The sequence below is a fragment of the Fusarium redolens genome (assembly GCF_020744475.1).
Source record: "Fusarium redolens strain MPI-CAGE-AT-0023 chromosome Unknown BKA55scaffold_38, whole genome shotgun sequence".
Lineage (NCBI taxonomy): Eukaryota > Fungi > Ascomycota > Sordariomycetes > Hypocreales > Nectriaceae > Fusarium > Fusarium redolens.
The window spans coordinates 72,917-84,315 of record NW_025763701.1 but is presented as its reverse complement, the minus strand read 5'-3'; the positions used below and the strand labels follow the sequence as shown (position 1 = coordinate 84,315).

The 11,399-nt window shown below is 51.8% G+C and overlaps 2 protein-coding genes across 2 annotated transcripts; one reads left to right on the top strand and one right to left on the bottom strand.

Moving 5' to 3' along the window:
• Nucleotides 1–1,506: 1,506 nt before the first annotated feature.
• On the bottom strand, nt 1,507–2,519 carry BKA55DRAFT_547204 (uncharacterized protein; the record flags this gene model as incomplete). The annotated part of the gene is made up of 2 exons (XM_046191000.1): nt 1,507–1,860; nt 1,911–2,519. The coding sequence occupies 2 exons, from the start codon at nt 2,517–2,519 to the stop codon at nt 1,507–1,509; spliced, it is 963 nt and encodes a 320-aa protein (XP_046040963.1).
• A 524-nt stretch (nt 2,520–3,043) lies between these two features.
• Nucleotides 3,044–4,285, top strand: BKA55DRAFT_530617 (uncharacterized protein; the record flags this gene model as incomplete). Its single annotated transcript, XM_046189156.1, has 2 exons — nt 3,044–3,999; nt 4,045–4,285. Coding segments are annotated over 2 exons (1,197 nt in total), but the record flags the coding sequence as incomplete, so codon positions are not given.
• Between the last annotated feature and the right edge of the window lie 7,114 nt (nt 4,286–11,399).

Here is an 11,399-nt window from a genome sequence, read left to right as displayed (position 1 = left end):
GGGGAGCAGGTAGGCCAACCTAACTTGTCTGCATTTTCTTTATCGACTTTTAACTCTAGACAGGTGATATCCCGCTTATTGACTATGATAGGAAGATTCCTTTTAACTTGATTTCGAGACACTTTGAATAAGGAAACGTCTTATAGGATCACCCAGTCCGTGTGCTCTAAATAAAATTTTACTTTTCTCTCCGTGTTCGCTAAACAACCATGTCCTTCTACCCTTCGTAGACTGCATTAGTAGTCATATAACGGACACGTTACCCCGACACTGCCGGCAATTATTTAGTACTCTTCTCCGTGACTACCCTACATCAAGTCTTGTTCCTCAAGGCTCATTTGGCAAGCAGTTTGACCTGGGCTCTCATGTTAAGAACGAGAGCGATTCACTAAACTAGCGCAGTGGAAGTGTCTCTGGGTTTGGAAGATTGAGAGAATAGATTGGTGGCTTCAAACCACAGCGGGCAGACTCAGTTATATGATGCTTGTCGCCTGGGTGACGCGGCGTGCGTGTAGGGTTAATGGCGAAGCCGCATTCGACGCAAATTATTGCTGGCTCTGGCGAATTGTAGTACAAGCCGAGACTCTCGAGCTTTTGGAGCTGGCTCGGCCGCAATGTGACAATAGCATCAGTGTACGTCGCGAGGCCTGTCATATTGATAAAGTTGAGAAGGCAGCAAGAGGATCGGATACCCTCTATGAAGTCACATTTAGCCAAGAATAAAGAGAGAGCTTGATTGCTGCTTCCTTCCTCCTAATCGACGCAACCGAAATTACTACACGCTGTAAAGTTTAAGAGCGCCGTCGTCTACATGGTTGGCACGGGCCTTCGTGGAAGAAACGCGGCGCATTTCGCGTTCTCGGTTTACAGGCCCAAATGGAAATGCGGCGCATTTCCAGAGGGGAAATTCGGGGTAAGAAAATGGAGATTCTGATTGGTGCAGAAGTGGAAATGCGGCGCATTTCTGGTCTACATGCTTGATTAGGGTAGATTGCATCAGACGAGCTTGATTCTATGGTAGAACTCATGGTCTTGATACAGTAGTGATCGAAAAGTTGACGTGCCGCAGTCAAAATTCTAACTTCTCAAGAATTGCAGTGCGCTCCCCCTAAACGCTAATTATAGCTGGCTCCTACCGTACGCAACGCGTGCTGACGTTCCTCGTGTATGGCGCGCGCCTCATTAAATAGCAAGCTCCATAGCCAATCATAAGAACACCTTTACCCTGGCAAAAACCAATTCTACACCCGGTCCTGATCATCGCGCTCCCTGTCGAGTGACTTCGGAAATTCAACTCTACCCCCCCTGCATAAATCAACTCTACCCCCTGCAAAGCGGGGCGAAATAATCAACTCTACTAAAGTTGATTTTGGTATGTAGGACTAGGTGTGCTCCTGTCGGGGCTTTTGGCTGCGAACGGAGATAGACACCCATGCTCGCCCTCGCCAGCTATGCTCTTATGAGCTCAGTTCCATTCGAATGGATATTCATTGTGCAAATAAACCATCAGCCGTTAGCTAATGACACTGCTGCAAGTCGCATCGAATCCAAGCTCTTGACGTTTCTCCTTTGTCCCATGGCATCCGACTTATCGCGCTTCCGCTTCTCTCCTCGTGGTATCATCGAAGCTTGAGTTTTGACATCAGATTTGTACTCATCATCGACCAACTGCACAACAATGCGTTCGGCGAAGCTCGAATACGGTTCAAATGGGACTTGGATGTGGCGTATCGTCGGCCACTTAATGTTTTCCATGTCGAGTGTCGGATGATCGAGTGTCTCCAGAACGTCGTAGGGAATGTCGGCTTGGAAAATGTGCGCGTGGGTTGTATCGGACTTGTTCGTTACAAGCAACCGTGCCTGAGAAACGTGAGTGGAATGAGGGATGGGAGGTAGAGAGATGGACTGACATTGAAAGTCTTCGGTCGTGGCAATTGACGCCTTCGCCGTTGTAATTGAGCCAAGGACAATAAAATACAGACCAAGTACGGATCTTCAAACCATAGCGCAGGAGCCACGTTGCGCAATCGGCGCTGATATATTCTCGACACGGGATAATTATAGCTACCGTTTGGATGCGATTTTGGCGTCAGCGCTCGTTGTCGCTCCCGAGCAACATTGTTATAGTGGTAATACCCAACAATCGGCCGCTTTTGAATGCCTGTTGCGCGCACCCGAAAGATATGGCATTCTGGTAAATGCACGCCACGCCCGGCGAAGAGGAAAGGAGGAGAGCCATCAACTTTCTCCATCGGACTGCCCTGATGGCACAGCAAGTGGCCGACAGAAATTGACTTAACAATTGGCGAGCGGATCTTTGCTAGGCGGCGGGAATGCAGTGTGAGGTCCTTGTCGGCGACGCTCGAGGGTGATGAAGAGGTAGTGATGGCAGAGTCGAGGTGCTGGAAATAGCAGTGCAAGAGACGCAGGTGCTGTAATGTCCAGAATAGAGGATGCACAGCGAACCATGGATTATCGATGCTTAGCCTGTGAAGAGACTTTGGCGTTGGCGATTGCATCGTGGATGGCGCATCGCGGGCGACGACAATGTTGCGATGTGATTTGATGTAAGAAATTGCGTTCGGACGTCATGATGTGACGCGCAGTGGTTGAATGGGAGGGCGGAGACGGAGTTACTCTTTCCCGTTCCATCAAGCAAGCTAATAGCCTTAGGTCTAATTTTGGCAACAATTCGGTCGGATGCCATTTGTCAGTACACGGCGCTATGCCATTTCGGTCAATTGGTGAAGATAATATCAGTATCTTGCCTGGCATTAGGCAGTCGGTTAGTGTGCATATACCATATACTCAACAGAGATATGCAAATGCTGTAAGGCTCGAGGATGTATCTTATGGATTCAGGCGCACAATAATTCGTGGAAACAAATGATTAAGCAGCTGGATAATCAGCTTGAGTTAGTATTATTGTTAGTAAGCCTGTGCTGACTAAGGAAGTACACACGCGAGTCTTACCGCATTCTAGTGGCTTCACCATCAGACCTGAGCGGAAATACAGAACTTTGAGGTCTTCAATCCCGGTCCAAAAATGACAAAACTGTATTTCGACGCTATAACATCAGAACATGCATACAACTCATACATTCAATCCGACTCATCAAAGAACCTTTCCCTTTCCTTCTCCTGCCTCCAAACCCGCGCCAGCAATTGGGGCCGCGAACAACTCTTTACATGCCGTGTCATCGTCTCGCCAACACAGCACGCTCTCCTCCCCGCATACAAAAATAAACACATCGCGATTGACCACAATATCTCAGATGAAGCCAAGAGGCAAATAGATAACTTCCTCCATGGACCAGACCCCGAACTCGTGGGCCAAAGCGAACATTACCTAGCCCACAAGTACGGCGTAGCTCTGGGACAAGTCTGGGCTGCGTTGGCAGCTGTCAAAAAACGCCGGTCGAGCTTGACTAACGTGGATGTTAGCCAAGGCGCTGTACCAACAAGTAACGAAGGTACTCCCGAAAGTAAAAGAGTGAGGCGGAATACAGACTACAAGGAATTCGTCCATTCAGGTACTTGCCAAATCAGCTCCAGCAGTCCTACCAGTAAATTACCCGGCTCTACGCCCGACTCATCTGTCGGCTACGTCGACCAAGTACCAACTGAAGACCTTCCCCTCGAGGACAACACCGTGAGGCTCATCTCCTGCGTCATGCGACACATTCTATACTATACGCAACTACCTGGGTTGACACCTGTAGTTGAGTTCCGGGATACACGGCAGCGTCTGGGTCTGGAAATTCCGGATTTGGGCGGCCATATCGTCTCTGTTGATGATGGCGGATTGTGTCTGAAGATGGACGAGGAAAAGGACCGGTTTGTGGTGGTGAGGAATATGGTTGCGCTGCTCGAGGCGAAGAGAAGTCTCAAGGTTGTTGAGGGAAAGCCGGTGATTTCGGATGAGTGCTTGGCGCAGATGACATGTGAAGCTATCTTGGCAAGAGCAACTGATCCACTGGACGAGTTTCAGGACGAAAGGTGTGTGAATTTATTCTTTGTTGATCCAGTGACTAACCAATGCAGTGTGACTATCATAAACGCTACACAGAACTATGTCTGCTTTCTACAATTCGATGTGAAGAATGAGTATATAGACGAGTTGAGATTTGGGGTTACGCCGTCTCAGTCACTGATGGTCACAGCGACACAGTGGTTTGACCTCAGTACGAAGACGGGCAGGGAATGTGTTTTGAAGAATATTTGTGGGTTGATGGCGTTGGCGAAGGAGCAATTCGCTTTGGAAATTGACGGTGTGGCAGAATGATTAGGCCCCTATTAACAAAGGACTTGGTCTTGTACGTTTTACAGTCATTGGTACCAGGTGCGTAGCGGTTAATTTCAAAGCAAGGTCATTCGGTCAGTCTTTTATTTCTCGATACATAATTTCTCTCTGCTGGTTAACGATGTGCTGGCTCTGGATCACTGAATAATGGCCTCGTTGTGGTTGGCTTTGTGGCTATTGCTGCAGGCGATTCTTCCAAGCGCTCTATGTACGCTCGGTGTGGCGAACCAGGATGATTAAGGACTCCTTAGAAAGAGATTCCAGTTCGTCACAAACGCCTCCTCCAACGCCAGTTGTAGCACCAACGCGAGATTGGAAACTAGACGGTCTAGCGTTTAATCTATTTGATCAAAGATGGGCTTGTTCGAGAAGGCAACGTTCGGAAAATTACCTGCAATAGAATTATTCCTGGCCTTCTAGGTATTCAATATCCATGTGTGCATAACAAGTTCAGACATGTTATAATGGTGATACGCTCTAGTTCTTCGCGGCTGAACGACCGGCTCTTAGTGAAGAACTGCCTTTATTCAGACGAACCAGCAAGGCTTCGCCAAGTTTCCTTAGTTTAGTCTGTACCGCACCTCTGTCGATAAAAAGTCCTGCGCATAGCTCTAAGGCTCCAGCACGGAGTGAATTGATCTAATTAGTTCACTGGTGGGGATTCAGAAAATCCCTGTGTGTGTATAGATGTTAAGTCGCACAAGAGCGCTAGGTGAGCGGTTCCATGGAATGACGAGTGCCAGATGATGATGAGCTAATAACAACGAAAAACATGTCGAGTCCAGCGTGCTATCTTAACTGTTGCAATGAGATCCTCTGAAGGTTGACTGTAAAAATTTGTAACACTCATCCCTCGTTAATGGCACTGCTATTCGCGGTGTAGTTGGTTCGTCAAGTTTCTGTTTGAACCCCATCGGCGGCTGTCCGCAGAAAATCCAATCAAGTCTAGGCAAAGTCGCAGCATATTTCTCGGCCTGTTCAAGCATACGATTGCGGTGGGCTCTTTCCCACAGTTAACCCTGTAAACCGTCGTGTTGGTCAGGTTCCTCGCACTCAGGTTGGGAACCAAAATGAGTCTTTTCATTCTTATCAAGTTCTGGTCGCGTCCTTGCATCGATGCTCTCCTAGTTTCCCATGAACCGAAGGTCATAATCCTGCTCAGTATGTATGTATATTTTTCGTCCGGGGGGCCGTAGGCCCCAAAAGTCCCCTACTGGGGCACAGGACGTGCTGAGCTAGAGGAACTACAGTCTATCTATACGCTAATTACAGAGATATTTGGCCCTAACGGGGTTTAGTCATCCGCTACGCGAGATTAGTCTTCCCCTCAGAGTCCAATTTCTGTGAACGCGTCAACAAACTGCGCTCTATCCAGCATATCAATAGCACAAATGGCGCATTTTATCAAGCTTGCTACCCGTCAGCGGGATGATCAAGCGCGGCTGATGACTGACAGCCGCAAGGTAAGCCTGTTTTTAGGCGATCGTGAGCCTCTGGACGCGGTTGTCGCGGTTGTCGCGGGGCTGCCTCCGAGTAATCGCAGTCGGATGGAGGGCGTATCAGCGCCTTCCATTTAGCTGCAAGCATATAAGAAAGAGGAAAGGTAACAAAAGAAACGTATTGAAAATAAAAAGAGAGAGAGAAAGAGAGACGCGAGTGCTTCTCGAGTCGTGTTCGCCTAGTAGCGAGGGCAGATCTTTCCAAAGAACGCGCTGGTCTTGGATAGGTCGACATATTTGGTAAAGTCTTTTCCTATTGCTAGATTGACCGCTGCATTCGGTGAGGGTGCAAGCCTCGTCCGATGACGCGGCGGTATCTTTCTGCAGTAGAAGATGTGATCCGGTGCTTTGCTTCGGCCACATGAGCAGACTAGGCGTGCGTCGACATGGTCGAATCTCTCGTGATACGCGGCGAAGTCCCCGTGAAGGGATCTCGCTGCGAGCAGATGGTGCAAAGCTGCACGTGGGAGCGAGAGCTCCGGTGGGCAGCCTGTGGTCGCCTTGAGGTTGAGTCTCCTGTACTGCTCAGGGGCAGAGGTGGACCACCATGCTTCGAATGCTTCTTTCGGGTTTTGTCGCGCGATCCTTCGTAGGTAGGCCACCGTTGGTCGAGCCCCTTCAGGCTCCGGGAGTGATGATGCTGCTTTTGCCAGCTTGTCGGCTTGTTCGTTGCCGGGGACGTCAGAGTGTCCTGGCACCCAGCGAACATGTATGGCTCCTCGCGATGCTGCTAGCGCTTGGAACTCGATAAAGACGCCTTGAGAGGAGTCGGATGGTGTGCCTCGTAGGCACGTGACGACCGCCAGGTTATCTAGACAGATGAAAATGTTCTCTGTTACTGATTCTCGCAGGTCTAGGGCAGCCTTCAGGCCCTCTAATGCCCCAGTAGCTTCAGCGTCGAAGACCTCAGCAGGTCCAAGGCGACCTGAGCCGTCAAAGATTGGGACATTGCCCTGATGAATGGTAAAGCCATAGCTGGCCGCCCTTTCCGAGGATAGCGAGCCGTCCGAGTATACTACCAAGGTGGGCGGGTCGAGTGACTCGACCCAGCGGGAGAAGGCATCGGCCGTTTCCTTCTTCGATGCCATCTGAAGCGGTGGCATCTGTTCTTGATGGAAGCGTCGCTGGACGAGTTTCGGTCGCGCGCACGGCGCAAGGAGCTCATCTGTACGTCGAAGACGTGTTCGGAAGCTACTTTCCGTCTGTGCTTGATATCTTCGTTTGATGAGGTCGTGGTAAGCAGGTTGGCTGGGCAGGCGCGTTCGACTCGCCAAAGGGTGAGCCTCATCAAGCGATTTGAGCCGCGCAGAGAATCGGAGTCGCCGTGCTTCAAGGAGTTGCGCGACTGGCGGTATCCCACTTTCTCGGTGGAGAGCAGCAATAGGTGTTGTCTTCCAGACGGGAAGTATAGCTCTCATAGACTGGTTCATGGCCTTGGTCATTCTCTGTATGAGATGCTGGTTGCTTGACGATAGGTCTTTGGTGGGTTGATTCCATCGCGGTCTGGTTGTGCCCGGGTACCAGGCCTCGGCGCCGTAGAGTAGCACGGGCTCGACACATGCCCTGACGGCACTTCGTACGGCAGCCGGCAGCGGGCCGTGTTTCGTGTTGGTGAGTCCTCGCAGATGGTAGGCCACGGCTTGCGCTTTCGCTGCCCACTTCTCTACATGGATTCGGAACGATAGCCTGCTGTCAAGCCAGATGCCCAGCCAGCGTAGGGCTGACTCGGGATGTTTCTCGATATCGCCGTGACGTACTGCCGGGGCGGTCCTGAGTTTGCTACGAGAGAAGTGCATGACTTCAGGCTTCTTCGAGTCGAAGGAGACACCGTTTGTCGCTCCCCAGCGCACCATCTCGTCGATGGCCCCGGAAGCCACAGCCGTAGTTTCGTCTACTGTGTCACCTATGGACAGGATAGCTGTGTCATCTGCATAGCCAAAGCGGCCTTGGGGGTTGCCCAATCGGTAGATGGGATCTGTATAGAGCAGGAAAAGAATCGGCGATACAGGCGACCCCTGAGGGAGGCCGCACTGGAGAGGAGAGGAGGATGTGAGGGTGTCTTGATATCTAACACGGGCCGATCGGCCACTCATAAAGGACCCAGCCCATCTAGCCAGATGATCGGGCCATCCTTGTTCACGCAATCGCAGCACCAATCTGTTGCGCAAGACGGTGTCGAACGCGCCTTGGATGTCCATTGTGACTAGGGTGGCCACCTTTTTGCGTGCAAACGCCTCTTCGATATCATGGATCAGGGCGGTCACTAGGTCTGTTGCCGACCTTTTGGGGAGAGCACCAGCTTGTTGTGGGTGAAGAACGCTGTAGTGAATAGCTGCCCACGCAAGACGGCGTGCGATCAGCCGTTCTAGACCCTTGCCGAGGCAGGAGAGCAGAGAGATAGGTCGCCAAGCCCGTGGCGATGTGAGGTCTCGGCGTCCGGGTTTGGCGATCATGACTACTTCTGCCTCCTTAAACGGTTTCGGGTGGTGGCCTATAGACAGGCATCTCTCGAACAAGCGGCGGACGTGCGTCCCGATGATATGCCATACGGCTTTGAGGAGATCTACCGTGATGTTATCTGATCCTGGAGATGTATTGCCTGTATGGAGGGTCGCATACTGCGCCTCATCTAGCGAGATTTCGAGCGGGAATGGGATCGATCTAGGAAAGGAGACTGGTATCCAAGGGTTTTCGATGTCATCGTCTGCCGTTCGTCGTTCCAGTGTAGCTCGACGAAGTGCATTGGCCTTATCTAGTTGCGTTTCATAGACGACATCGCCGACCTGTAGCGGTGGTGGCTGGAAGGGTCCTGGGGACTTCAGCCACCGAACGGCTTTGAAAACAGCGCTGCTATCGGTGAAGCTATCAATGAGGTTTCGCCAGTATAGTCTCTTGGCTCGACGGATGACGCGGTGGAAGTCTCTTTTGGCGATCTGGACATCCTGGTTAAAGCCGAGAGGGTAGAGTCTTCTAATGGCACGGAATGACGCCGCGGCGCCGGCGCACTCCTCAGTCCACCAGGGAGCAGTACGTGCGCCCTTCCGTGTAGGCCGGCCAGCTGCCTTTGCTGCCGATGTTAGGAGATTCACGAGTGCAGAGGCAAGCTCATCTAGTTCCGCTGGTGTCGAGTCCACGAGAGGGATTCTTGTGGCCCCGAGCTCTACGATCTCGGTAAATCGCTTGAGCTCGTCCTCTGTTGTCACCCGTACCTTACCCGGTTGAATCGGGGCTGGCCTGATATCCGGGAGGGTTAAGCTGAGTGTGAAGTGGTCAGAGCTGGTAGCGAGATGGTCTTCAACAGTAGCTTCGGCCAGTGGCATATTAGTAAAGGCGAGGTCGATCGTGTTGCCGTATGGGTTTGTTGGGATGTCTAGAGTGTTAAGTAGGTTCAAGTCGTATTCTGATGACCAGGCTGCGATTTCTTGGCCGCGGTTGGTAGCATGGCCTGTCTGCCAACTACGATGCCTGGCATTGAAGTCACCAGCAACGAGGCAGCGTCCTGGGACGGGCCATTGTAGCAGTATCTCCAGGGCGTCATGCTCGTCATTCTGACGATAGAAGTTGACTATCGTCATGCCATTGATCATCAGCCAGAGAATATCTCGAGTCTGAAAGGGCCTGATCTGATCAGCCAGGAGTTTTGGGTCTCGTCGGACATATGTCATGACTCTAGGCCGAGTGTCGTTATTATCCCACATCTCGACAGGCGTGAAAGTATCGTATGCCGGATGGGTTTTGGTCAATGAACGGCTATCTGTATGAGCCGTCCATGGTTCCTGCAAAAGGACAATGTCATATCGTTCGGAGTCGGCCAGCGCTAGGGCGCAGTCGTGGGCCGGGGGGATCTTTCCGACATTGGCTTGGAAGATCCTCAGCGGCTTCCTATCGTCCTTTCTTGTTTGCGAGTATCTATTCCTGGTCATGAGGACGGGTGATGAGAACTATACGGCGCTTTCTCGGTGAACCTGGTCTAGGATGTTCGGGCTCCTCCTCCGCTTCGTAGGCCGCCTGAGGGCTTGTGGCCACCATGATGCACGAGGGTGCTCCTGATGCTGCTGGACTTGGACCACGAATGCTCGGCTGTTCGTGTGATGCGATGCCGTCGCTTTGTTGGGCTTCAGAAACGACACAAGTAGAGTCTTGGTCAAGGGGTTGTCCGAAAATTGTCGCGAAGGACGTATATCAACAGGCTTGAGCCCTGTCTGGATTTCTATCTCGTCGCTGACGATGCTGTCACTATCCACCTCTTTACCGTGAAAGTCGGTCAGTCTTGTGGGAAAGTCTGAGACTACATAGGTGAACCATTCTTTGTTCGTTTCTACTGTCGTAGCTCCCAGTTCAGCCGCCCAATCGGCCTGCTTCTCTACGAGAAAGTCGCGTGTTGCAGAGTCGGCAGTCAGGACGGCCCATCCCGATCTGACCTGGAACACCTGTCGAATCTTGTCCGAGACAGCTCCAACTTTTTCCTGAATCAGGGTTCGGATTGCATAGCTACTATGGGCTCTGGCCGGAGCCCCGGCTTCTAGACGGATGAAGACGCGGAGGTCTTGTCGGGGTGGGGCGATGGTCCTTGGTTGCCCTTGGCGATGAGGTGGATCTGTTTGGCGGCGTCCATGTTGTTGTTGTTGTCTGTGGGTTAGACGGCCACGGTCAGTGGGAGGCGAGGCAGCGGCTACGCTGCTGTAGGTAGGCTTGGGGATGGTAGGTCCGGCACTGGAGAGCTCTCGTTTCCAGGAGTCGAGGAAGCTGTCGGCAAACTGTTGAGCGAAACGTCGATGCGGTCCGGTAGTGAATTGTTGTGCGGCTTCTTCGAACTTGGCGCAGAAGGCCTGGAATACCATGAGTTTGGCATTGTACTCCTCTACGCGTTCGCGCGCGAGATCATTGGCTGATTCGATGATAGAGACTGGTTGCTGTTCAAAAGTCGATGAGGGGCTGGCGCGTGCAGCTCCTTCCGTAGCTGCAGCAGTGGTGGCGGCGATGAGTGGTAAGGATGGTGTCTGAGCCATCCGCCTGGGACCGGGTGAAACACCAATGGTGCCGTTCACGGCCGCAGGGCTGTTCTGTAAGAGGGCTGCACGGGCTTCTCGGTTCAGATTGGCGGGTGTGTGGATCCCCAGATCGAAGGGGTCCGGAGCAGCAGGCGGGATCGTCGTAGACGAATCCATCGCCGCGGCTTGCGACTGCGCAAAGCGCAGATTGAGGCGTTTGTTGTGCACTTGTTAAGGATTTAGGTGTAGACAGGGCCACTTTCTTAACACTTGTATGCCAAGAAAGTGTGATGACAAAGGAAGGTGCTGTTATGTTATGTTATGTTATGTTATGTATATTTTTCGTCCGGGGGGCCGTAGGCCCCGAAAGTCTCCTAATGGAGCACAGGACGTGCTGAGCTAGAGAAATTGGGACCTATCTACACACTAATTACAGAATACTATGACTTCCTCTCGAATTCCAATTCTGCAGACGCGTCGATAGACCTCACACTATCCAGCATATCAACGGCACAAATGGCGCATCTTATCTAGCCTGTTACCCGTCAGCGGGATGATCAGGCGCGGCTGATGAACGACAGCCGCAAGGTAAGCCCGTTGTTAGGC